Source organism: Rhipicephalus microplus, unplaced genomic scaffold, assembly GCF_043290135.1.
Source record: "Rhipicephalus microplus isolate Deutch F79 unplaced genomic scaffold, USDA_Rmic scaffold_272, whole genome shotgun sequence".
Lineage (NCBI taxonomy): Eukaryota > Metazoa > Arthropoda > Arachnida > Ixodida > Ixodidae > Rhipicephalus > Rhipicephalus microplus.
The window spans coordinates 42,778-69,278 of NW_027464843.1; the positions used below are offsets into that span (position 1 = coordinate 42,778).

Genomic DNA, 26,501 nt, shown 5'->3' on the forward strand with positions numbered 1-26,501 from the left:
ACTTCGTCTTCGTCAGCGACATTCGTGAACAAACGGAGAGTTTCCGGAGCAGTTTCCAGTAGCACAATGAAACGTCAGACTGTCTAGAAACGGGTATCTTTACATTACCGCTGATACTCGTTCCGACTCGGGAGTCACTTCGTCAGAGCGGTAACTTCTTCCACGTGGGAAGTAGCGCAACTCAAGGACAAGACTTCCTTTGAAACAGAGCGAAACGACGAAATATCATCGCATTGCGTGTATTGCGTAGAGAATGCCAAGGCTAAGCCCGTACGTTGAGGCGCCACAGACTCGTTCCTACTGAAGATCGAGCTCTTTTCTTGCAGTGTGCGAAAGAACGGACTAGATAAGTCCAGCGGGGTGCTACAATGACGCTGCGACGAACGCGATGCACTGACCGCACACGAAGAGAAGTTACATGTCTCTGGCAGTGATGGGAGGGAAGCCACGCTATTGTTCCACGATATAATTAGGCAGGACCACGGTTAAACCGATGGACTCATGCGGACACACTAACCAGACAAGTAGGCGGTATTGCAAATGTTAAGCCGACAGCAATGTCCTAAGCGGTACTATTAAACGTGAGACCGCGAGCTCTCCGGTACCACGTGACAGTGCCTTTCAAGCGAACTAGGTTGGTCCCACGGTTGAAACAAAAAAAAAAATGGTCGAGATGGTGGATTTCACGATCGAGTCTCCAAATCCGAAGCTTCAGACCTGAGACAATGAGGAACAAGTACGAGTTTGTTAGTTTACCTTCGGACGCTCCGCGATTTCGCGCTATCTGTGCGCTTTAATCGCGTCCTGTCGATACCATTCGCGAGTAAAACCGTAGAAGAAGAAATAACTTATTTGGTCCAGAATCGGGCCGGAATCGCAAGAAACTTGGTTGTATCAGCAAATGAGGAGTTGCTTCAATATTTCTGACGGTGAGAAAGCCAACAAGTCATAAACACCAAAGTCCACAAGCGTACAAGTTAACAAGTTTCGCGAAGTCAACCGGTTTCACTAAAGTAGGCTCGCAAATCGGCGCGCCAGAAGCAAACAAGATACAGGACTCATGGGAAAAGCGAGGCCATTAAACATTTGTAGAAAACATGCAAAGCACCCTCGCGGATGACTAGCAAATTTCAATAGCGTCGCAGCGGTAGATAGAGATGAAGCACTACGCTAGAGTTTGTCGACAATAGCTGCAAACCGAACAGTGAACATTTATTGTAGCCAACACTTTCTTATAAACTACCCACAAGCAAAGCAGAGTCAGTACGCCGCTTTCTTGCCTAACACGAATACAGTTTGTTGCAGGTAACTTCAACTGCGAGTCACATAGGCAGGTTCCAAGTTTTCAACGTGACAGAAACGCCACTCGCGCACACTTAAGCTAATGTAATAACGGCTAACAGACAAACAGCGACTCGTACAATAGGAAAAATGCGAACAAACGAGAGCTGAAACCACGATTAAGCTATTCTCGTCAGTGAGTTGTGGCCCCTGCTAAGCTCTATTTCCAACTGGCTCTCACAATCGAGTCGACATCGACCGCAACTTCACGAAACAAAGCGATCGGTGCGAGCTCTTAATAGTCAGGCTGCGGAAAAACGCTATAAATATGCACGTAGTATTGAACGACAAAAAAGCTATTGCTCCAGAACAGGCGCAGTCTACTGCAGCTTAGCACTCAACGGATAAATGTGCGGCGTTCAGCAACAAACGAATGGTTCCATGCACGTCTGCGGAAACGTACGTTAGCGAATTATAACTCTGCAGACACAACGACTCGGCTAGCCAACTCGGCTCTTGGAGGGTACGTGTGTATACACATGTTCACAAACAACTCTCACACCGTATAGCTAGAAGCTTACCAGATAACGACCGCAAAACTACTACAGAGGTATTGTTTTAGACCTAATAGCCACAGAAATACGCCACAGTTCTAAAATCGGACAGTAAAGAACCGAGCCTATGTAGAGACGATTTGGCAAATCTGTTAATCCCTAATAGCATTAAAGAAAGACTAAAGATAACCCGAGATCGGCGATATCAGTATACTTTGACGAGTACTCTACCGTTCTACAAACAAAACGCGGCAGGTGAGAAAAGTAGGGTAGAACTTTGCAGCTGCGGACCTGAGTGCTAAGCGCGGCTAGGAACCTTTAAGCACGAAGAAAAAAAACTTCCTCGAAGAGAGACAGAATTCTCCCGACCGTTACTGTAGCATGACAACAACTGGATTAAAGGTTAATCCGTAACAAGAATCTCATTCGTCGCCACGCAGGGGTTCACCAATGCTCCCTAATCTCTACGGATTTCACATCAAAAACTAAAGAAAATACCATGTTCAGTAGAGCGGTATATTCCATGAGTGACGCGGGCTAAGCCACTTGAAAGAGCCAGACACAAAGCTGGACAAAGCCAACGACAAATACTGAGTGTCGAAAGGCCAGTAGACGACAACAATTACGGCAAACGAGTCGCCAATTCCAGTGACTCAACAGTTGTCGCGACTCGCTAGATGGACGGTGTGTGTCAAGGGGAGGGTACTCATTACACTCCAGGGATAAAACAAGGGTTCCGGAGACGGCACCGCGTCAGCCAAGAGCGCTAGAAATGCCCAACTTCCCTTCCTTCCCTTGTCCCGCGGAACCGGAAATGGGAAGCTCGTAATGAATTCCGCAGGTTTCCAAGCGGGAGTTGCGAAGCAGAGCCGAGAGCTATAGGCTACTGCACGCGAGTACGATTTTTACGACGACTTTCCCAGCGATCAACCAGCCGCAACGATGCCTAGCTGTGCCGTCTGTTCTCCCGAAATCGTCTGCTACCCAGAGATGAGCAGACGAAAAGAAAAAAAGACGAACGCGCGAAAAAGCTGTCGGCTGTAATTTCGTTACCGAATGCCGAGCCGATTCGCGAAAGCGGCGAGCACTGCGCACCTGTGTGCCTTTCCTAGCGAGCTGTCGGGAAGCGTGGAATCCAAAAATCCAGTCCAAAATCGATGGTGAAAGGAGTAACGCTGTCAAGACGATGAAAGACAAAAAAATAGGGGGGGGGGGGGGAGGGGGTTACGGGATGAACGCCAGCAGAAACGCGGCACTAAACAGAAGTCCAGAAGACGGGCGCACTCTAGACGACAGACGAACGCAGAAGTGACACAGATCACGCCGGTCGGCAATAGCTGACGATAACAGTGTCACCGCGCAATCCTCGCAGACGACGACGCACGGAGGCTTGCGGCAACGGGACAGTCAGAAGCAGACGACGTTGTCGGCGACATCGCAGACGGTAGCGGAAACGTCACGTTCTCCGCAGATGCCGGCGGCAACATCTTCGACGGCGCGACGCGCGTCAGCGCGCTTGTCGCGGCCACACCACACCGTGCAACAAAAAAACCTCGCTGCGAAAAACACGCACTCCGCACCCGCCGCGGGGTTCGGACCCCGGAGCGGCGAAAGCCCACAATGGAGGAGACTCCTCCGACGGGCCCGGGGCGGCCTCGATCGCCGTGACGTTGCCGCGGCTCAGCGCGCACGCGCCGAACAGTCACGTGGGGAACTCGGTCCCGCCGTGACGTCACCCAGCGCCTGCGCAGTCCGCTCTTCTTTCTCCTCCTCCGCCATACGTCCTGTATTTTTCCTTTCGATCTTTTCAGGCGGGCGAAGAAATGTGCCAACGCTGGTTCAAAGGGTCCGGCTGGTCGGGGGTCCTTCATCCCCGACTGACGCGCCCTCGAAGTTTCTTTACTTTTACTGCGCTTCGGGCGTACGACGCGGCCACCCGAAAACGCACAGTGTGCTAGCCGCGGAAACATTCTTTTTGTTGCTCGCAGGGGTCACAATTAAGGCGCAATTAGAGGAACAGCACATGACTTCACAATAGCGGTGACGATCGAAAGAATTTTTCTTCTCCTTGCCTTGTTTGAACCGTTACCAAGAGCCCCACAGAGATGACTAAGCAGGAATTAAATCTCGCGGCATTCTTCCTTGAATTATTGCTGCAGCGCTATTGGTATTCCAAGCCCTCCTCGGAAGAACCTACAGGACCTCGGGAACACATGCACCACTAGAACTGTTCATAATTCTGCCTACCCATGTGTTCACCATTTCAAGGTATATTAGTGTATTTTTACAATGAAGCAAGCACAGCGACATACTCGCCCTTGCTTCCTTGGCGTTGTTCCGATTATGGAGACGTACCAACTCACCTGCTTTCAAACGTTACACAGTTACCCCGACACGAAAAGTGTACTGATATCTCTGACCAACCAATAAGCGCGACACTTCGATTTTGATATAATCTGGCATACATCTCGAATCCCGAGGTTATATAAACTACAATATTTATGCTGAAATGAAATTTTAAATGAAGTCGCTAAGGAAACAGTGAAACACGAGACACACCAGAAGACCTTCTTGGCTAGCGACGGTATAATGTTGCATCCGCCTTCGAATTGTTGTTAGCAATGGCGGTGACATCACCAACAGCACCTATATAGCTGAGCATCAGTAGCCGAGGCCCGAATACGCTGGCGGGCCAGAAAGCTGGAGCGCCAGTGTTCTTACTGGTCTTTTGTATTTCTATTTCTCTGTGCTCTATCCTACTCCTTTTAACCAGCTGACAACGCGTAAAACTAAAACCAGCCATCTCATTGGCGATTCTTAACAGTACTCCAGTCTGCTTTTGTTTACAACAATGAAATAACACAAGTGTCTTACTTTCGATAGAATGCAAGTAATAACCTGTAAAATAGGTTGCCTTTTAAATGTTAATATACATAGAGCATATGAGGCAGTATAACTAGCTTGTAAACTTTAGGAAATTATAAATCCATGTGAGAATAACATGTTAAGTTAACGATAAATTGAGGCTTCCCGGCAATGCGCATTCCCCTGAATAGGCGTTTTTACGGTCCAGCACGCTTTTGGTGCCGTGAAACAACATTTGCAGGTGGTTACACGCATATTTATATACGCCTATTCCTTCATTTCAAATACAAAATATTCAATCACTTGCATTCAAGCCCAAGTTAATTAAATTGGGGTAATAATCATTAGAACAAAAAGAATTTACACGGTTTGAAAGAAAACTACAGGCCGCACGACTCTCACATAGTTGGCTGACAAGCGTTCGGCGGCTTTGAAGGCGGAGCTAGCATTCATATTCAGCTTGTAATCGACTTGAGGCGAGGCATTGTTACAACCATGAAGAAATACCTACTCTGCCTAACAGTCATGCCATCAAGCTATATTTTACATACGCGACTGGGGACAAGAATATATTTTCGCAAAGCTCTGGATCGTCGCACGAACGAAGAGAGACGCCATAAACAGTCGCAAAAAGACGTAGTAAGATGCGCGCACGAAAGTGGCGACAACCGTCGTGTCATTGCAGATGGCGCTCGCGCAGTGAAACGGCATCTTCCGGGACTGTGCGCTTGCAATCTTCACTTCACAGTCTGAATCTCCAAACTGTTCTAGCCCGCACTTCCCTCCGCTCTTCCGCGAAAAACAGGATACTTATACTGAAATGTCTTCATTTTCTTAAGTGCTGCTGCCATTCCGCGATCTATAAACGCGGTGCATGACACTATCCCCATTTCAGTCAAGCGAGGTAAATTCGATACATTAAACTTCCTGACATGTATATAAATTTTGGAAGAGTATTATATCAACGTTTCGAACTCCGGCATACGTGACGGCGTATGTTGAAGCGACCAAGCATAAAAAAATAGAGTTATCTACTAAAACGTGTCCTCGACCCTGTATCCTTTTCACGCACTTAGTAATCATTCATTGGTTGAATTATTTACGTATTGATTGGTCGATCGATCGATAGATTGATTGATTTTTAGGCATATGAAACACGAATTACTCATTCACGACACGAAAAAGAGCACACTTGCTGCGGTTGATTGATTTCTTGATTGCTTTAAGTATGCGAAAGATAAACCACTACTTTACGATACGGAAACCATACGTTTGCTGCAAAAAGACCATTGGTAAGCAAAAAAAAAAACGCGCGAAAAATAAAAATGCGGTTGGCGCTGCCACCATAAAGTTTCCGCCCCATGTACTCGTCGTGACGTCATAGATATTGACGTCCATTGATGCCTATGCGTAGTTCCCCATTTGTAAAATCGAAATAAATCACCTTCACAGGGAGCCTGAGACTTGAGATTGCCAGTTTGGGCAACTTCCTATTTAGTTAAAAGGGGAAAAATGCGCTCACTGATATACGTGACATCACCATAGAAAATTGACGCAAAAATTTCAAAAAAGGTGAACCTCTTGACATTGATATTTTCATGTAATAATCTTATGGTGGTGAAATCAACAAGCCTAGAGTGTTCATGGTATAATTTATCAGTATAAAATAAGTGTTTCACTCCAGCGTCCCACCGATAAACCCCACGATCAATGCCGACAAATTGATACAGTAACGGAAAGAAATGATCGCAAGCGAAATGACCGTAAAGATAGTCAGCGAAAAGGAAACTGCCCCCCGTGGGGGAGAAACAACAAAATGAAAGGAAAGAAAAATAGAAACACGCAGCAACACATTCGCGCGCGTAAAGCGAGCAGACCAAGCCCCGCCCCCCCCCCCCCCGCCCTAGCTAAAAAAATATCGTTGGGCAAGAACGAATAGGCAGCTATGGACCCGGTGTATCGCGCGTACTTGCGCGCATTTCACGTCTAAGTTGCTTCCATTTATTTTCCACCCGACAGCGAAAGAAGGCGACAGCGATGACCCGCAACAAGTAAGCAAGTAAGCGAGGCCCAGCGCGCATAACACGGGCGCCCAAGTATATTGCTCGACAATGTCCGCGTCGTATCCAGCGAATATCGTAGAATCTCGCGACATCGCGAAGGCGCGCGCGGCCGTTTTGTTTGCGTGCCGCTTCCTATACCGGCGCATACTGTATGAATGAGGCGCGCATGTCGAGAGAGCGGCTCGAATGCATGATGCAGGAGTTGGCAACAGCGCAGGCTCACCCACGAAGGGTGTCGTCCACGACCGCGATCCATGCAACGAAGATGAAGAGCTGTACGCGGGTATGCAGGAATGTGAAAAAGAACAATTCGAGCGTGCGATGACAACAAAAATTGCCCTCTTTCCTGATGGCTAAGGTTTTCCACCTTAGTGACATAATTTTTAAAAAGGTTTCACGTTCTGCGTGTGAAAACCCCTAAATGTCGTATCATGTCATGTGTGCAATGCGTATGCCGCATGTATGAGTCGCATGTGTATGTCGCAATGGGCGCGTGTAGTGTTCGCCGCGACTGTCCGCAGCGGTGTTGTTACTGGGCTCGACTGCTAACCCGAAGGTCGCCGGTTCGATTGCGGCCGCGACAGTCGTATCTCGATGGATGCGAAATGCCAGAAGCCCACGTACCGTGTCTATGCAGGTTAAAGAACACCGGATAGTCGAAATTTCCGGAGCCCTCCAGCGTCTCTCACAATCATATCGTGGTTTTGAAACGTGAAGCACCATATATTGCCATTGTTCTCCATTGCTGGGAGGGACAGGGGCGGGATCGGAGTTTCAGAGGCACGTCAGAAGGGGTGCGGAACATTAGTGGACCCGTGAATAAGCGGACTTTTCTGAAACATTACACTTTCGTAAAAACATACTCTCAGATTCGGCGTTTTATGTGTACGATTTGTCTCGAAGTGTGATACGAGATATGATTTTTTGATGTGTTAGATTTTATTGACCGTCGACTTGCTATTCGAATTTTTCTGCGCAAACGGAGCAACATAAATAGCACCAACATCATACATTAAAGAAAAAAGAAATGGCGGTATAAAGAAACTAAAAAGTTGCACTAGAGATTGCATGAGCGACAAAGTTAAAAAACAAAAGCGCTGCCTCACACCCTCTCTCCATTTCACCGAGCACGCAATGTCGTTTCAGCGTTTTGAAAATTTAGAGCCGCGTCGCTCCAATAACCTTTCTCCGGCAACGACGACACATATCGGGGAGGTATAGATCATTTCTCCCTTCCCCAATCCCCTCGTATCGGGGCCTTGCCTTTTTTTTTACTGTCCAATAAGTTCTTTTTTCTCTTAATTTTAGACATCGTGGACTGCGCGCAGAGTAGAAGAGAGGGAACCGAAAATCCCGGCATTTCCCTCCTCTCTTTTATGCTTGGGGACGAAGGGGCAGCAGCCTTCGAATCGCACGAGGGCGCGACGTGGCGAGTAATTACTCAAGAAAATTGGTTACACCCATTTAACCCGGCAGCGAGCACGCCGACGAAAAAAGGTCGCAGAGGAGAAAGATGAGAAAAAAAAGGAAGGCAGGGAGTTCCGTGCATCGCGGTAGAAGCGGCATCTGGGGGACTCGTTTTCCGCGATATACAAGGAAAGAAAGTACGCCTCCTTCCGTGATTACTGTTCACGCGAAGGTTCACGACGAGTTGGTTCGCATACACTTCATACTGCGGACCGTGCATTCACGGGTCGTCTTTGCACAGACTCGGTGCTGAGCAGTTCATAAAAGTCCAGCGTAATCATGTATTCTGTTGAATTATATTTTTTCGTTGTGTTGAACACACCAAGGAAACGAAAAAGATGTCCCTTTCGCAATGTCTTCAAATCGCATCACTTTAACGGTACTGATATCAGCATTAAGGCTGAGTTGCTAGGCATTCCTGGTGAAATTTCCCGCAGCGGTCACGAGTGAGAGCGCCTGTTTTCGTTGCTCGTTCTGTGCTTTGTCATACTCGGGAGCGCTGAGCGAAATTTCATCATGAACCCCAATGAATGGCCAAGTATTGGTCGACAGTCCAACGAGAGTTGAAACTTTCTTTGAAAGATAAAAGTATTCTATACGATCCCTCGAAGATGGTCAATATAAATACGTCCAGCAGCAGACAGAGCTTTACGAAAACACTGTTCTGGGAAAAAGAAGACGCGCTGATTGATTTGATTGATTGATATGATTTGTGGGGTTCAACGTCCCAAAACCACTATATGAATACGAGAGACGACGTAGTGGAGGGCTCCGGAAATTTCGACCACCTGGGGTTCTTTAACGAGCACCCAAATCTGAGTACACGGGCCTACAACATTTCCGCCTCCATCGGAAATGCAGCCGCCACAGCCGGGATTTGATCCCGCGACCTGCGGATCAGCAGCCGAGTACCTTAGCCACTAGACCACCGTGGCGGGGCAAGACGCGCTGAAGAACAAGCAACAAAATGGCGGTAGGGAAAGCAAAGTTCGGATCCCTGAAGTCACTTAAGTTATACAAACACACGAGGACGTTGAAGAACCGATGCTGACGACGAATAAAAAATAAATTGTAGAAAATTGAGGAAACGAAAAGGTGGATGAAGCAGAGAGATCGCGCCGGGGATTAAAAATTAGGGTCCACAAGTAAGAATATATATATATATATATATATATATATATATATATATATATATATATATATATATATATATATATATATATACGACAAAATTTACAGTAAAAAAAAAAAGACTAGGAACACGCGCCGTCTTTCCGACGAGTGTAGAGTAACGATGGCAGTTCTCTTGACGTAAAGCTGTTAATTATACAAATTATACGTAAATTAAATATACCTTTCGAGAGAAAAAAATATGGGGGAGAGACTATAAATCACGATAAGCAGAAGAACGCAACCTTGTTTGAAGCGAAAGAAAGAAAAAATGAAATAAAAAATACGGGACCGCGGTAATCAGTTGTGTCAATACGAGCCACTCGGACTTTTTGCCGAGCGTGAAGGCAGCAGCGGCGCACTTGCGCTCTGCTCAGCGCGGCGACGGGATCGTGTCGATAAATGCCTCACTGTGTGCGGCGGCTCAGAAGAAACATCGCGATTCCAAGACTCTGCACTTTCGGCACCGTGTCGACAGAAAGCGTTCGACATAGGGTGCAACCCGACAAAAGGCAGCTATTTAGGCAAGCTGGAATAACTTTATAAAGCAAGAGCGCACACCCGAACGCACAGGAAGAATGAAGCAACCGGCGACAAGAATATACGGAGTGAAATCTTTATTCGATACACACACATATGTATACAGATAATCATCACAAGAAGTCGCTGCTTCTTGACGCTTCTTTATCATTTTTCATATTTGCGTTCGTGTGTGCGCGTTTAGTGCGACCTGTCTCAGTGCGTCCCCTATTCTATCAATGCCAGCCAGATGCGCCCGATCTAGCCCTTCACCACCCTCTCCTGTAGCCTTCCCCTGCTCTCGCCCATCGCCTAGCCTTCGTGAGTGCTTTGCGATCATGAGAAAGAGAGAGAACCCATCATGTAGCGCTTCGCGACGAAAATCATACAAAATATTTTTTTTTTGTTAAGTTCCATACAGATCTGTGGGTCGGCGCCTTGCATTCCTCGTCTTCACGATGTTGGCTGTCACGCTGGCTCTGCAGAAGATAGCGGTGTTTTCAGACAGCGTGTCCCCGTTCGTGGCACTGTGCGAACAACGTATGGGGAAGCGTTACTACAACGAAACTGCATGCGCCGACTTTAAAAAAGCGCCGTGTCATCCAGCGCGGCGGCATTGCTTTGAGCCACCAAGAAGGAGCCCGAAGGAACAAATCTGACAGACCCCTGATTATTGGAGTGGGAAGCAGGTGTGTCGCATCGCCGCGCTCATGTAGCGCCGCATCACGACCGCGCTCTGAATTAAGGCGGCCCGACGACGGCTCTCGATGAGAAGCACGCGTTTGCACTGGCATTGAAAAAAATGAATAAAGGAGGCATTGGCTGTTTATAATGGCGCCCAGCAGAAAGGAAGGGCGGAGAAAATCCGCATCACAAGGAAATGTATGAGAAGAATGCGAAATGGTTCGGGCGAAGGGGGACGACCTGACTTACCTGCATGTAGGAATCAAGTGGCCATTCTGATACAGATTCATAGAGGTCTAAGAAAGTGTGCCCTTTAAGAAATGAAGTATTTCGGGAGCGATGAAGTATGCGGAGTCCCAAAAGTAAATTTCATATTTCTCCCTAACCTCCCATTACTTTTTAAAGCGATGGATAGCTAACCGCAGGAGACTTACTGAATTAGCGATCAGAGCCTTTCAGTAAAAGGCCTGACTGCAAAGGGGTAAGTCTGTGGCCAAGGGAAAACATGGCAGTCTCTTCCGACGATCAAGAAGACAAGTTTCCGCGTGCGCACTGATTATAAAGCTAATTAGTGCACCCTAATTCGAGCGGTCCACGTTAGTCAGGCACATGGCGTACGCACGCCGACGTAGGTAGAGGTGTGCTGCAGGAGTTATCAAAATTATGCGGCAGGTTTTAAAGAGCCAAATCTGGTTGGGCCCTTAATCAGTAGTCCAACACGATGGAGTCAAGGCTTTATATGAAATCCTATAGATGAATCAATCAAGTATCGTCCTTTAGGCAAGTTAGAATATAATCTAATGACATAATGAAACAACTGAAATTCTTGTAACATAACTAACGCCGTCAATGACAACACGTTAGGACTCATCACAAAGAATCGACTGAGATATGTGTCGCATGACGTACACATTGAGCAGACGTTACGATGCCACTACAACAAATCGACTGAGAATCGACGTCACCATTGCCAGCCCATGTCGTCCAATGACCGTATCACAAGGAATAGACTGAGATTAGTGTCCGCTCATAGCACCCGGATCCATGCATTCCCTCGCCACCTGAAAAATATTTCTGCCCTGTTAAGTGTCACATGATATCATCACTGATGCAACGTTAGGACGTGATCTCACAACACCATCATAATGAACCGACTCGGAATGTAACTATTTTGAAGAGTCTATCGTGAAAGCATGCGTTTTTCACCTAGGCTCCTCTTAGAGAGTGGCAATATTTGTAGTTATTTGTAGCAAAGTGAAGAAAAAATAGATTGCCCATAGTTATTCATTTAAAAATATGAAGTATTTTCCTAATAGTCCACGGCGGCGAAAAACACGGCCATGCCGAAAACACGCCCCCCCCCCCCCCCCAAAAAAAAAAAGCAAAGCGGGCACAGCCAGGGTATGTGGTAGACACATAAATGAATTAACAGAGGTATAAATGTCGATGGATGAAAAGCGAGCCGAATTGTGAAGTTGTCCCGACTCGGGGGCTTTCGGTATTTTGGACATGTTCCTTCCGAATTACAAGCCGGGCGTCGGCGGCCATTTCGAAGGCCATTAACGAAAGCGTGCTTCCCAGGCCGAACACTCCGCCTCAATCGCTCGCTGCAACGATCACCGGAGGGCGCTGCTTCTTTCTGCTACCCACTCTCTTTGTTTCGAGCGCTTTCGTGGCACATGTTGAAAGATAACAAAAGGAACGAGAGAGGCAGAAACAGCGAATGTCGCAAAGAAAGGCGATGAGGGGAAAAAAAAAGTTGCATTCGACGTCAAAGCTGTAGGAAGTTCGGAGCAGCACTTCACTTCGACAACATTTCATAACATTTTGTAGAACCAAAGTTCCCAAAATACAATCACACTTCAAAATCATTGACATCACGCACGAAGATTTCGACTCAGAACTTTAAACTCAGACTCCAACCTCGATTTACTCCCCAATAATAAACTTATGATGGTTAAATTAAAGGCGTGATTGTTCTCGGCGCACAATCGATCAATCTAAACTGGTTCTTTCTTTTTCGCTTTAGTGTTCCTTCACGGGGTCTACCTTCTGTGATATTTTACACCCAAAGCTGTTATGAGATCACTGGGGTCTTGCGCTGCGCCGTAGTTGTCCGCCCCCGCCGCCGATGTCCGTAACCAAATCGCACGACATTAGGAAAAAAAAATAGTACCAATAATACAGTGGGGCTAATTAACCCGAATCCGCTGGGTGCAGCCCAGTATTCTACCACTGAGCCACGCCGGTGCTTGGGACTAGTTGACAAACTTGCCTAAGGCAGGCTTGATGTCGGGAAGGCGATCGCGTTAACACGACTTATGAAGCGTTTTAAAAGAGCGAAGTAAAGTCGTCGCACAATGCGAATAGCGTAACGAGTGGATCGTCCAATGCTCCAACTTAATACAAAAGCGCACGGAAGTGGCTGCTCGACGATGCCGCTGACTTGAGAGCGTGTGTGTGTGTGTATATATATATGCTCACGGCTGGTCATTTTTTCACCCACTTTTCTTTCTTCTTATCTACACTCCATTGGTTCTAATAACTTCCCCTGTACATTCCTTGGCATTACTGTCTGTTAGATCTCATTAATATTGTGTCAAAACTTTCGCATAATATATATATATATATATATATATATATATATATATATATATATATATATATATATATATATATATATATCACGTTGTGTTTCTCGCGTTCTCCGTGTTCCTCCACCCACCCCGCTTTGTCCTCCGCCCGAACTTCTTGCCTCTTACCAACACTTGCCAATTTTCTCTTGCCGATAATACTCAGGTGTGCGACACGCACTGTCGGCGACGGTTCGAGTACTTTTGAACAAGGACTTATTGGCGTGTCAGTTTGGGAGAGGTAGCGATGTCACCGCCGAATATCGTCACACGAACGGCGAGAACAACGAACACGCCACGTTTTCCTTTGTTTTCTTTCTGCCCCTTGCAACACTTTTCGAGCCTGGTCAGTGATTATACTGCCGTCAGGTAGTCGAGGCTCCCGTGAACACGCAAGCTTAGCATTATAACGCAGCACGGGGCCAAGCATTTGCCATAGAGAGAGAGAGAGAGAGAGAGAGAGAGAAGGAGCTAGAAATAACTTTCTCATCTCTCTACAAATGACGTCGTACACCCAAATCACTACGTCACACAGCCAAGGTCTATGGCCATAGGCTGATTTGAGCATCGTGCGCTGAATAGTAACTGCGTTTGTCGTGGGACGTCGCCACGCGCCCAGGCGTCATTGCGATTACACCGAAAGGTCGGTCGAGCATTAAACAACAACAAAAAAAAACCGTCACATCTTTGCCGGAAAGGCGAAGCAATGAACACGATAGCGACGAATTGAAAGATCACGCGCAGTATTGAAAGCAGATCAAGACATGTCTTGCGTTCCCCACGCACAAAATGTACTCACAGGTGCGGGTGCACACGAATAAGCGTCTCATTTGTTACTTTGCCGTGTCTGAAAAGCGCGCGCTTTCCGCAAAAATGATTGCAGTGACCCTTGTGCACCAGGCAACTACAGCGGAATCTTTCCAAGTAAAGCCCGAGGCCAGCGAAGGCGTACGACCTTCCCCTTTTCACCTACGCGAGATAAGGGCGCGTGAGGGAGCGTCCCTCCCTCACGCACCCTTATCTCGCCAGGCGATGTACGCGTAGATTAGAGCGCTCTTTGCGCCGCCTTGCTGGTAATGCTGAAAACGCAATTCCCTTCGAGACACTCGTGAGCAGCGGTAAGTGGTAGATACAAGTATCTCACCGTATGAACTAAGAAAGATGTGCTCCGGGTGGTTCAGTGGTTAACGCCTCGCTTTCACGACGCAGAGATCTCACGATCGCATCCACGCGCCGGAGTGTTTTTCTTTCTGTATTTTTTCTTTCTTGCGTTTTCATGTAAATAAATACGTATACATATACGTCGCGTGACATCGACACCGACGCCGACGCCGGCGGCAAAATCCAGCCAGAAATGTCCATATAATTGCCATCGCAATAAAAAGGTGGGAAGCGAGGAGGCAGTTCCAAGGCTTATAACGTGCGCTGGCGAAGGGACGCATCTTGTTGCTCCTCTGTCATCCCTGCGTAACTCACTCAAGCCCGCCCACTGGGACAAGAGGAAACAGCGCTTGTGGCACGCGGCGAATCCCTGCAACTCCGCTCAATCTTGACGGGTTCTTGTTTTGTTTTTTTTGCGTCATGACATTCGTGAAGCATGGCGATAGTTATAGCGCGAGACAAAACGACGACACAGAGACAAGAAGGACACGAAGGACACGAGCAATTAGCCCAAGCTGCCACACTTCCAAATTCGTGAATCGTCATGCGCTAATAGCGAGCCAAACTATTCAATTATCCCTCAGAAAAGAGTTGCGGGACTCCATTAACCTTTTCATGGACAGATCAATTCTGTTCAATGCAAGCAACTGCTTCTTTCAATTTGTGGAGGACATGATCACGGTAGGCAAGCAAAAAGAAAAAAAAAACGTGCTCAAGCTTTTCAATCGCAATACTATAATAGCGACTAAATTCATAAGTTCATCACTTATTTTTTTAGTTTCTAATACACGTATTCAATCATTACTTAAAAGTTAATACGACGCTATAAAACACTACTCAGAAGGTAATATCAAAATTTTCTGTATAAAACTAAAACAAGTACCCTCCATATTATAAAAGATGGCTGCATCAGTTCAAGCGTGATTCTCGTTCAAACGTGATTTGACTTTCTTGAAACCAAAATGAGAGCACATGTAGAGAAGATGCTGAATATGAATTCGAACGGAAGAACCACTTTTTTTTTTCACTCTTCTACCATGCAGTTGCTAGCTAGCCTACATAATTGATTCCGTTACGTATCACCGGGCTTGAAAAGGAACAGAGATAGCGACGTTATGATTACTCTTGGTAAAAAAAAACGAACACGCTCAGTCACCAAATTTCGTTAGAACACGCATTTGTCACGCGCGTTGAAGGGAGCGACAGTTATGACATTTTAAGACGGGAGACGGCTAGAGGCGGTGGGAAAATGTCGGAAGCAGTAATACTACAATAATACTGATTGTTGGCCTAGTTGGTATTTACTTAATGGCATGATTTGGCCGCAAAAGAGACACACACAAGAAAAGGAACACTCAAACGACAAGCACAGGCGGCACTTCCAACTAGTTGGAAGTGCCGCCTGTGCTTGTCGTTTGAGTGTTCCTTTTCTTGTGTGTGTCTCTTTTGCGGCCAAATCATGCCAGTAATACTACAGCGCTGCAGGGTGACAGAGGATGGCTGATAGAGTGAGTCGGTGCTGTTGAGAGCGTTGCGAAATTCCGCTACGTCCGATTCCGCCATTCGTTAAAGCTGACTGGCCCTGGGGGCTGCTGCGGCCGATCCGATCGGCTTAAAATACACCCACAGCGTAATTTGAGAATACGGCGGAATTCTACACAGTGGCATCTGCAGGTTTATGTTTTTGGAAGGGGAGGGGGAGGTACAGACTTGCGTAGCATTGTAGTGATGCGGGGGGGGGGGGGGGGGAGGCACATGATATGAGCGTGAGACAAACGCAGTTGTATTTCGGGGGTGGGGGGATACCACTTTTGCGCACCCGAGCCAACGTACAGGACAACTATAGTGTCCAGCATAGCGCACCCGCAAGCACTAACGCACACCAACACATACACAGAGACCACAATGTGCGCACAGAGAGAGAGACGTCAAGGCAGCAACAATGAAGATTGCCCGAGACCCGCTAGAGACTTGCGTACGATATTTCATTACGGCGGGGACGCAATCGTTGCCAGAGCACAATGAGAGCGTGTAATCAAAGGGGCCCATTCCGCGTGAACGGTAAGCAAACGAGCGGCTCAGAGAGCACGGAATGCGCGTCGCGTGTGCATACGCTGCTGAGCAAACATCGCGCAGGCAGCAGCAGCGAGACGAGAACATTTCTCGGCAGGATGAGCATGCAAAACAGCTCGTTATATGCGCCGGAGTGTGAGATGAAGCCGCGATTAGCTGGCGAATAGAGCAAGGCGAATATACGGATAAAATAAAACGAATACTTGGGACACGAGATTCACGCGCAAACGAAGTACTACCGTGTTTGGTTTTATAAAGCGTTATTTCGAAGCTTTATTGTCGTTCATTATTCGAAGAAGTGTTGCTAGAAGCGCTCTTGATTTTTTTTTTTTCGTATGTGATGTCAGAACACAAGCACTTTACAGTTGTGTTTAAAATGGTAGTGTTTTAATGTGCATTTTGTGCCCAGATCAATAAGGCGTACGCTCTTTCGACGCCCCAAAAAAGGTTACTGAAAGAATGGTATGCTGGGAGTGTTTGTAATGCGGGCACAAAATTACAGCGCGAAACTACAAAGGCAAGACATCAAATAAACGCATCGCGGTTATGAATTGAGCACTTGCGCTCGGAGTGTTTTTTTTATGTTGTCCTTTTATTTTCGCGCTGTAATTTTATGTCTTTTGAGACCAGCCGTTTAGACTGAACATTACTCGTTTTTAATAAGAATCCGAACGCTCATTTCCAATAAACTGTAAAAGCATTTATCACCACTTCGGTCAGTAAACGAATGCTTTTTCTTTGATATCGCAATTTTCCGAGGTCTGCAGGTTTATTCCTATTACTTTAGCAGCTGAACAACTAAAGTTAAGTTTTCCAGGATACGAAGACGACGCGACCTGATATGGCGGCCCTAAAAACCGCCCGTAAAACAGACCTACACGACGTCGATAAAGACCGAATGCGATAATACGCACATCGGTGTTTCAGCCTTCCGAAGATGCGTGCGTTTGACGCACGAGTACCCAGAAACTACGGCGACGTCGCTCACAGGTGCTCGCTTCTTACGAGTTCGATCAGCCGATGATGATCAGGCTTTGCACACGCGAGCACTGTGACGTGCACTGTATATACAGCCAGCTACAAAACAATACGGACCACATGGCGACCCCGCCGTCGACTGGCGTCGTCTGCAGACGTCCTGCCCCGAGAAAGCCGCCGATGCGCTGACAACATCGGCCCACATTATTTTGTGCCCGACTGCGCACTCTAAAGGTAAATGACGCAACGGGGCGTCTTCATGGAATAACCGTCATCCAAAACGAGCGAATCAACTTGCATTATCGGCGCTCGCCGCCAGTACTTCGTGAGGCCCGCTGTCAGGGGGAGCGGAATGGGTCCTAGAACCACCCCTCCCCCGAAGTTCTGATGAACGGGGGCGTTTTGCCGAACACAAGTGACGAAAAAAAATGTGTTCTTCCAAAAGAGTACCCACAAAAATTTCCTGGCTACGGGCCTGCTTCGAGGTCACGAACTATGGCACGCTATCAGCGTGACATGGCATTCTTGATTAAAAAATAAAAGTGGCGAATGACGAGCCGGATGATGACTGGAATACACCCCAAATACTCCCCCTAAAGTTTTAACTAGCGGAGCCAAAAGGACTCCCCAAATGGTCAAGTGTCGTTCACTGACCGAGACTCCGTTGACCAGCAGTCCGGCCACGTTGAGGGGCGAGAGGACGACCACCTCGGGCGTGAGGCTGCTCATGTGGCTACCCACGCTGCTCGTCAACGTCAGGCTGCTAGACGAGCCGTGGCTACCCGTGGACAGCCGGTGCGCAACCTGCGTGACACACGTGGGACGGTTACAGCGTGGCAGATGCGTTTCGTGCCGCACAAGTGGCACATCGCCACTGTCAGCGCTCACACAGTCGGCCTACCCACCTTGGAGTCGGCGGACGAACTGGACGACGAGCCCCGACCGGAGTCCAAGCTCGAGCTGCTGTGCCGAGACTCGACGCTTCCCCCGCTCGGACTGTCCCGTCCGGGGTTTCCCGTCACGCCGGTGTCGTCCAGCGAACCGGCGAGGTAACACACGCCCCGGTTGCCTGCACGCAATTCACGAGCCTCGCGCATTCAAACGGCAATTTCAATACACTTCGCTCGCACTGACAACGCAGTGCGCTTAAGTTACTCGATCGGCTGATTCGGCAGCGCTGAACTGGCAACTGAATGATTAGACCCCGCGACCACAGAGTGAACAGCTGGATAAAGCCCCACAATCATTTTACAGCACCGCGGCACGTACTGGAGGTACTTTCAGTTTTCATTATCCGGGCGTAAGTTGGTCCACGAGAATTCCGCATTCCCCAGATTTACTGAAGCCTTATTCCCCGTCGAGACCACGTCACATTGAAGCGTTTTCATGCTAGAAAGACAAACAGGCGAGGAAAAAAAAAAACACGGCAAGGGTGGAAGTTCGCGATGAAAAAAATGCGCATACTGAGGTTGTGTGACCGAGCCGACGTTTCGACAAATAGACTTCTTCACGGCTAAAGCTGATTGTTACAGCACTGAAGACAAGTACAGTCGACCACAAAAGTTTACAGACCGCGCGCGTGCGTTACCAATATTAAGTATCTGCACGACACTTCACGTCAGCGGCGACCAACAACACCGCAGCAGCGCCCATCTTTCCCTCACTTCATGGCATGTCTGTATTCTGACAGGATACAAACAACTTTCAACTTACAACGCAACGCACTCTTTGGCATATGTGTCTACATGCATACACAAGGAGCAAATTTGTATATATCTTCCTTGATATTTCCATCATTTATTTATTTTTATTATTTTATTTTTTGGCAATAATGGTGTTATGGTTGCTGGATTATGGTTGCGTCCATGTAATCTTCTGTGCTATGCTGGTATCAGAATGTTTTCGTAGGAATGTATATATATGTTTTTATTACACCGTATTTTGGTATTGTAATGTTAGCTTATGGTCTTTATTGTTATACACATCTTTCTCATTGTCCCACCTGCCTTGTATAGGGTTCACTGGCCTCGTCAAGCTGTCCATAAACAGCTTTTAGCCAGTGAACCTCTCCAGAACCTGTTTCTTTCTGGGAAAATAAAATGATTTGATTTGATTTGATTTTGCTTCTGCCTAGAGCATAACTGTTATAGCCACGATCACAAAGAATTGTGACGGTCATACTGCAGATAAGCGCCTCGCGTGAAAGCTGCGAACTAACGATGCGCTGCGCGGCAGTCGAAAATTGAAACGCCAGTGAATATCAAGAAGAGCCGTTTTAAGGTCCAGCACTGCGATCGACGGTTGGTGGCGCAACTTGCGCGGACAGGCAGTTTGGCAGGCGCTCGCGTAGCCACCAACATTTGTGGCTGACTGTACACTTGTCGAAACGTCGGCTCGCGCACACAGTTCGCGAATTTCTTCGAAAACGTGAGACAACACGACAACCTGCGCTTCATGGATTCATGCGTGGCATGTGTTGGCGTAACACTGAAACGAAGGTGTCGTCGAGTATTACCCAAATTGCACAGCAACACGTTGTTATTGAACGCAATGTTTTCGCGCGCTCACCGACAGGCGGCAGTCCGGGAGGCAGCGGCGTCGTGGGCATGCCGACGGGAGTTCCCGGGTGGCTCTGCGGTCTCGACAGTGGTGCCATCTGCGTAAACGAACGAAAGGTGCATACCAGTGAGCATCAAATGAAAGCGAGATTATTATGTAGCCTTAGAAATAGCAGGAACAAGGAGAAAATAAGCGAATATTAGAGAAAAAATAAAAGGCTTCTCACACCAGTTGTGCCTACAGAAAGTGCGGAACTGAGCAGCCCTGTTCTTTGTTTCAATCCGGTGTCAAGTTTGGTCTGTCCTGTTCTCTCCATTAGTTTTTCTTTTTTTCCTGAATTTTATACGTGGCTAGTGTTGCCGTGTTTCCCTATAGCCATAATCCCTCACCACGTAAACGTTCGAGCAACAAGAGCAAGAAAACTTTTAGGCGTGAGCAATACACTACACAGATGGCTACGCTATACACATGCTTTCGTGTGCATTAGCCGAAGCGACGACGATAGCCCGGCTTCCTCAGAAGTGATCCGCACTTGAAACGGCACCACGCTGGCGAGTGCACATACAGCACGTATCCACTCAATAACAAAAGGCCAAATAGGTAAGTCATGGCTGAAGGAAATCATCGCTGCAGTTTCCGGAAATGGTTAACCTGACACGAATCGCTACAATGAAAGGAATGAGGGAGTCAACATTCAGAAGGTTTTCTCTTTTTTTTTCGGTAAAAATATGCTCAGTACATACATGTGCGAGGGATCGATCGCCATGTGCGACGATGTCTGCCGCGTGACACGGTCTAAAAAAATCGCTGCACTTACGCAAGCACTCAATCGCATCTGCGACGGCCGCGCGACGTAATGTTCAGTTTCGTTGACGAAGGGCCGCATTACAGGGCAAACGCGGATGGCACGCCCACGTCACGGCCCGCTTTTGAAAAAAGATATCGGCTCCACGACAAGACGAGCCAACAGGAGACGACACGAGATTCCGAGACAAGATTGCACGGCTCCCGACATCCACTGCTGCTGCTCGTGCCATGCACACCCACTCGATGCAGCCACAGAGTTTCAATTATAGTGTGCGCCAGAAGGAAAGCTCGCGCAAGCGTCTATAGGGGCCATGCAACACATGACGCTTAACCCTTTCGTACAGCACCTACGAAGTAGTATCTGTGAATACGCCAAACTGACAAAACATCATTGTAATGAACACACAATATGCCATTTTATGGAGAAAAAAAACACAACCTCATAATGTGTTGATTTATGTGTGTTATAGTGACCGATTCTAAATGAAAACTTGAGAATGGGTTAGTCGGTTGAACATGAACGACGTTTTTTGCAGAGCTCTAGAAAAAGAAACTGAAGACAGTGACCAGAAACGAACATAACACATCAGGATATATATATATATATATATATATATATATATATATATACAATTTTATTTTTTTGTTAATATAATTCGTATTCGCTTTTGGCTTAAATCGCCCCAAATCTCGGGTCAAAGACACGGTGCAAATTAGTTTTAAGTTACGCCAATTTTTATGACAGAGAAACAGTACTTCTGCATGGGCTCTCAGGAAGCGGCACATCGAAGCGTTCGCCTAACATGGTAGTGAATTCAGCAATGCCACAGTATTCAACAGTACATTCAGCAATGCCACAGTATTCAACAGTACATAGGAGAATAAAAATATTTTTTTTTCAAGCAGGAGGTTAAATTCAGCAAAAGGTCACTGTATCTTTTTCTTTCTTAGCCACCATTCGGCGGACGCTTGGACTAGTTGATGATATGGAATCAACGTATTTGAACAGCGGAAGAAAACTACGACGAACTCTTACATACATCTGCACACTCTCCACCTGATATACCCCTTGGCAACACTATTTCACATCGCGTGGGAGTGTGCCGAGCACGGAGAAGAGCACGACACGAATGGCACGCGGAACGAATGTGATGCACTGCTATCTAGTTACTAGGTCCCAGAATATCAGCGACGACTAAACCGAAGAACTGGACGAATGACTCATGCTAGGGGAATAGGGACGCCATCCAGCCGGACAGACTGCGATTTTCACCCCTGTGTCACTAACCTCTCTAGTCTGTGTACATGATGAAGTTTTTCTACTAATACTACTACTACTACTACTACTACTACTACTACTACTACTACTACTACTGCATCTACTTGTTCACTTGCGCTGTGCATATATGTTGACACCAGTCGACACAACAAAGACAAGTGGCGCACGAAACTGTACTACAAAGCTGAATGACGAGCAGTACATGCATTTGCGCATGTGCTCTCGTCCCTCATGCTCCTCGTGAACTGCAGTCGTTCCGTGGCAAGTTCGGCAAAGCTTCAGCAGTCCCACTTGCCCAACACTTTGACCACTATATAGGCTGGCCAATTCAAATCACGTCACGTCAGCCGTTATTTTATCCGGAAACCAAACGGCAGAACAATAAGTGCAGCCAAACGTGCGCTAGAAGCGGCAGGCACGCATACTGCGACCAATTGATGCAATAATCGCCACGGCGGCTGAACGATCACTGCACCGAAATTTCCCCTTGAGAAAAAAAGAGAGGGGGTGGGGAGATTACGATTACAATCTCTTGAGATGCACCTTATTCCTTCAAGACACGCAGCTGTGCATGAACACGTGGAGTTTGTCAATAATAATAATAATAATAATAATAATAATAATAATAATAATAATAATAATAATAATAATAATAATAATAATAATAATAATAAATAGGCTTTAAGTTCTCAAAACCACGACCTCATTATAAGAGACGCCGTAGTTGAGTGCGCCGAATATTTCAACCACCTTTAACGTGCACCTAAATTAAGTACACGGGCCCCAATCATGTTCGCCTCCATGAAAAATATGGCTGCCGCTGCCGGAACTCGATCCCGCGACCTTCGGGTCAGTAGTCGAGCACCGTGACCACCGGGGTTGGGTGCATACTACGAACTGTGGCAAACAAGGGTGATCAGTGTTGGTTGCCACTTTACTGCAGCTGGTGCACAGAATTGGTGTAAGCTGCACGTTAGAAACCGTGTAACAAAAGGTCGCACCTCGCGCAGTCGGTGTGATGAGACGGATCGAGCGATGTATTCAAGGAAAGAGTATAGAGGAGGTTTTTTTTATTAATTTCTCTCTGGCGTGCGGGGGTCAAACAGAAGCTGTGCGGAGGACTAATCCCATAATAGCGCTACACTGCAGCAACGGCAGATGACATCGACAGGCCGAAGGAGACTGGGAGAGGGGCACCCGAACGTAGGCGGGCATAATCGAGGTCACACACACACACACCGGCTGACACGCGAGAACGCAAGATAACGTCGCTACAGTCGACCACACGGCCGAGACAAGAAAGAGACCGGCGGGAAGGCGAGCACGAACGGGAAGAAAAGCGTCGCCCAATAACCAATAAGGCGGGGCTGGTGCCGAAAAAAGAAAAAAAAAAAGCCAGGAGAGAGCGGCAAAGCGTGTAGGGAGAGCTGTTTCGGAACCTGAAACCTCAGGAGGAGGCATGCAGTGTTTTCTCCGATGACGCCCTGGCGATACCAAGCCTGAAACCGGACATGCAGGGAAGGGCGTTTCAGATCCACCAACGTGATCGACTGTACGTTCAGATAATCTCCTTATTTGGTAAACCGGTGGTGAGTATTGGGATTCAAACAATTTGTTTGGTGAATAACCGTTGTTAGTATGATCAAGCGCGATACACCGTGACACCCGCCACGCGAGCCTTTAGCACCGAAAAGAGACGAATGCCCAAGCGCTCCGTGAAGATGGTCAGCTGTACGCCGTTTACTACAATACAGTATAGTGAAACGCTGGGGAAGCTATTGAAGTTCGGTCAGCAAGTTGTGCGATTCCGCGCGTGGATTTCGTCGTTGTGGTCGTTGTAAGCCTGGCCTCTGCGACTGGTTTTGGCTAAGCGTTACCGCAACTAATCGCAACAGCCACGATACTAAAACAAATGTCCTCAGTGGCTCAGAACAAAACACTGACCAACAGCGGCGTATGCTCATTTCTAAAGCACAAATCATTTGAATTATTACTCAGCCTAAAAAAAAACATGATTGATTCCTCCATCGTAATAACAGGTATAAGACGAGTGAAACTTCTTTTTACTGAAGTAGTTGAATGATTGCTGTACATCGATGCAAGAGTGCTTGCACAATGTCTGTTGACAGCTATAGCCCCATTTAGCGTGAAAGCACCCATTGACGCTTGGTGAAACATTTTCATTCGGACGACTAACGTTCATGATTAAACAAACCCTTGTGGTAACTGTAGTAGCTAACAGTGAGAGCGGCGACTGCCAGGAGAGCCGTCACTGAATGGATGCCGAAATTGGGCTAAGGTCACCTGCTCACGGCATGTCATAGTATTCAACGCCACCGCCCGACTAGAGAGGGAGGGAATCGACTTTGCTGAAAGACGAGGCCGTCGAATCAATTCAGCATGCCGGTGGTGCGAAGGTTGATGGTGGTGGTTGCTGGCACGTCTTTATTCACATTTTATGCCCTTTTAGGGCTGCGGTGAATGTCCAGTAGCCTGCCACGACCGTTTCGGCCCAGTTAACCGCTTCTGCCTGAACACGGTAGTCAGTCTAAGATAAGAGTGACTCCCACGCCTCCATGGACGAAGCTGGCAGTAATGTCTTTGGTGGGGGGTTCCCCTCGCATTCCCCAAAAATGTGATTGTGGGTAGCCCAAAGGCAGCCGCAGTGTCGGCAGTGTAGTTTAATGTCTTCTGGGTAAATTTTGCACCACCGATGAGGGCTCGGAAAAGAGATTGATTGGATTTGCCTCCAGATCGCGAACTCTTCGAGTAAGCATGCGCTAGCATTGCTCATTAGTTGCAGTTCCTGCGCACTCACGGACGCAACATTTTCGCACCCAATTGACTTACAGAGCTCCCGGCAGACCAGCAGACTCGACCTAGGTTCACTCCATAAGAGTGGCTTGCTGGGCGCGTTGGTATGCTGCATCATCGTAGAAATTAGCGGGAGAAAAGAAGACACCAGCTGTGAACGTGTGGTCCCTTTCATTGTCAAAGTCTTTTGCGCTGATTTTCGCGACGATGCAGCGCCTAAGTTGTCAACGCACATTGAGATAGAAGCATTGGGCTGTAATGTAATGCAAACAGTGTCGGTGTACTTACCAGCGAAATAGCATATACGTTGTGCACCGTTAGCCAACACGTAACCCCGTTTACCATCAATGTCAGGCTTTCCAAGCAGACTGAGCGAGCCAGTATTGAAAATAAACTAGGCCAACATTAAAAATGACAACAAGACCTAATAGGAATAGATTCATAGTGAAAGGCGATACGGCGTGCGGGCTGTGCCGTCGTCGTTGACGATGGGCACCTCGGAATACGATCCGCCAATGAAGAGCACGCTGTTGCACGCAACAGAAACAAGCGAACTACACGTGAGCCTCTCAGAAACCATTACTTCAGAAAAGCAAGCTGAACAAGCAATAAGGATACGGTGCAGTCGCCCTCGAGTGCAGGTAACTTGCGCAGTAATTGAGTTCACAGCCGAAGGTATACCACTGTTGAAGTTTACTAATGTTAAACTTTCCTTGTTTTTCCGGCGAGCACGCAGGCACGCAAGTAAAAACTTCTAGAAGCCGCGAATTCCTTGCCTGAGACACAACCGAACCCCGCGGCGTCCAATTAAAAGCCCCGTCGTCGTCTTATGGGGGCCGATAAGCATGGCGTGAAAACTTCGGTAACGAAGAGGATGCCGACGGCAGCGTACGACTTTTATCCAATCCCCGGGCATCCTCGATCCCTCCGAGGACACCGCCGGTAAAGGCAAGCCACGTATATATACAAACACGGATAGACACAAGAGGAACGAAAATAGGTTTACGAGCTGGTGCTAATGCAAACAGAAGGCCTGGCCCGGGTTTAATGAACCCCAGGAGGAAAACAGAACAGGCGGTGGGATGTATATACGCACATCACGAGACCTTCGCATCACGTGCCTACACGGGCGTACAGACGAGACCAATGCAAAATGGAAACACCGAGTGCCTGTTTATTAACGGCCGCAATCACTGGTGACATGCAGGTAAGAAACTGACCTAGGAACATTTGAGAAAAAAAACAACCACCCGTTTGTAACACGAAGCGACAGGAAAATCCGTACGGATTTCTCAGAAGCAAAAGCACCTTTGTTGCCAAAAATTCATCCAGGACCAACGCCTTTCCGGGGCCGTCGCTCTACCAGTTAAGCTAACCAGGAAGCTAGCGATTGACAGCGCGAAGGCGAATTCGGGTGGTTGTCTTCTTTCCCTTTCTTAACCTTTCCGCTACCTTGGGGGTGTCGGCAGAACACATTTGCGAGAGAAAACTTTGCACCAAAGCATCTCTGGGATTAATTTTTTTTTCTTGGTAACTGCGCTTAGCCCCAACGGCCCGAATAAAAACATGACAATGGTCCAGTAAATTAAACATT

General features: G+C 47.4%; 1 protein-coding gene across 1 annotated transcript in view; it reads right to left on the reverse strand.

Moving 5' to 3' along the window:
* The window catches only part of LOC142793055 (uncharacterized), a 186,289-nt gene that overhangs the window by 33,646 nt on the left and 126,142 nt on the right, over window positions 1–26,501 (reverse strand). Inside the window, exons 4-6 of the mRNA XM_075885730.1 lie at window positions 20,017–20,104; window positions 18,354–18,517; window positions 18,055–18,252 (exon numbers count right to left, since the gene is read on the reverse strand). Of these exons, the coding sequence (XP_075741845.1) occupies window positions 18,055–18,252; window positions 18,354–18,517; window positions 20,017–20,104 (450 nt within the window). The remainder of the gene's footprint in view (window positions 1–18,054; window positions 18,253–18,353; window positions 18,518–20,016; window positions 20,105–26,501) is intronic.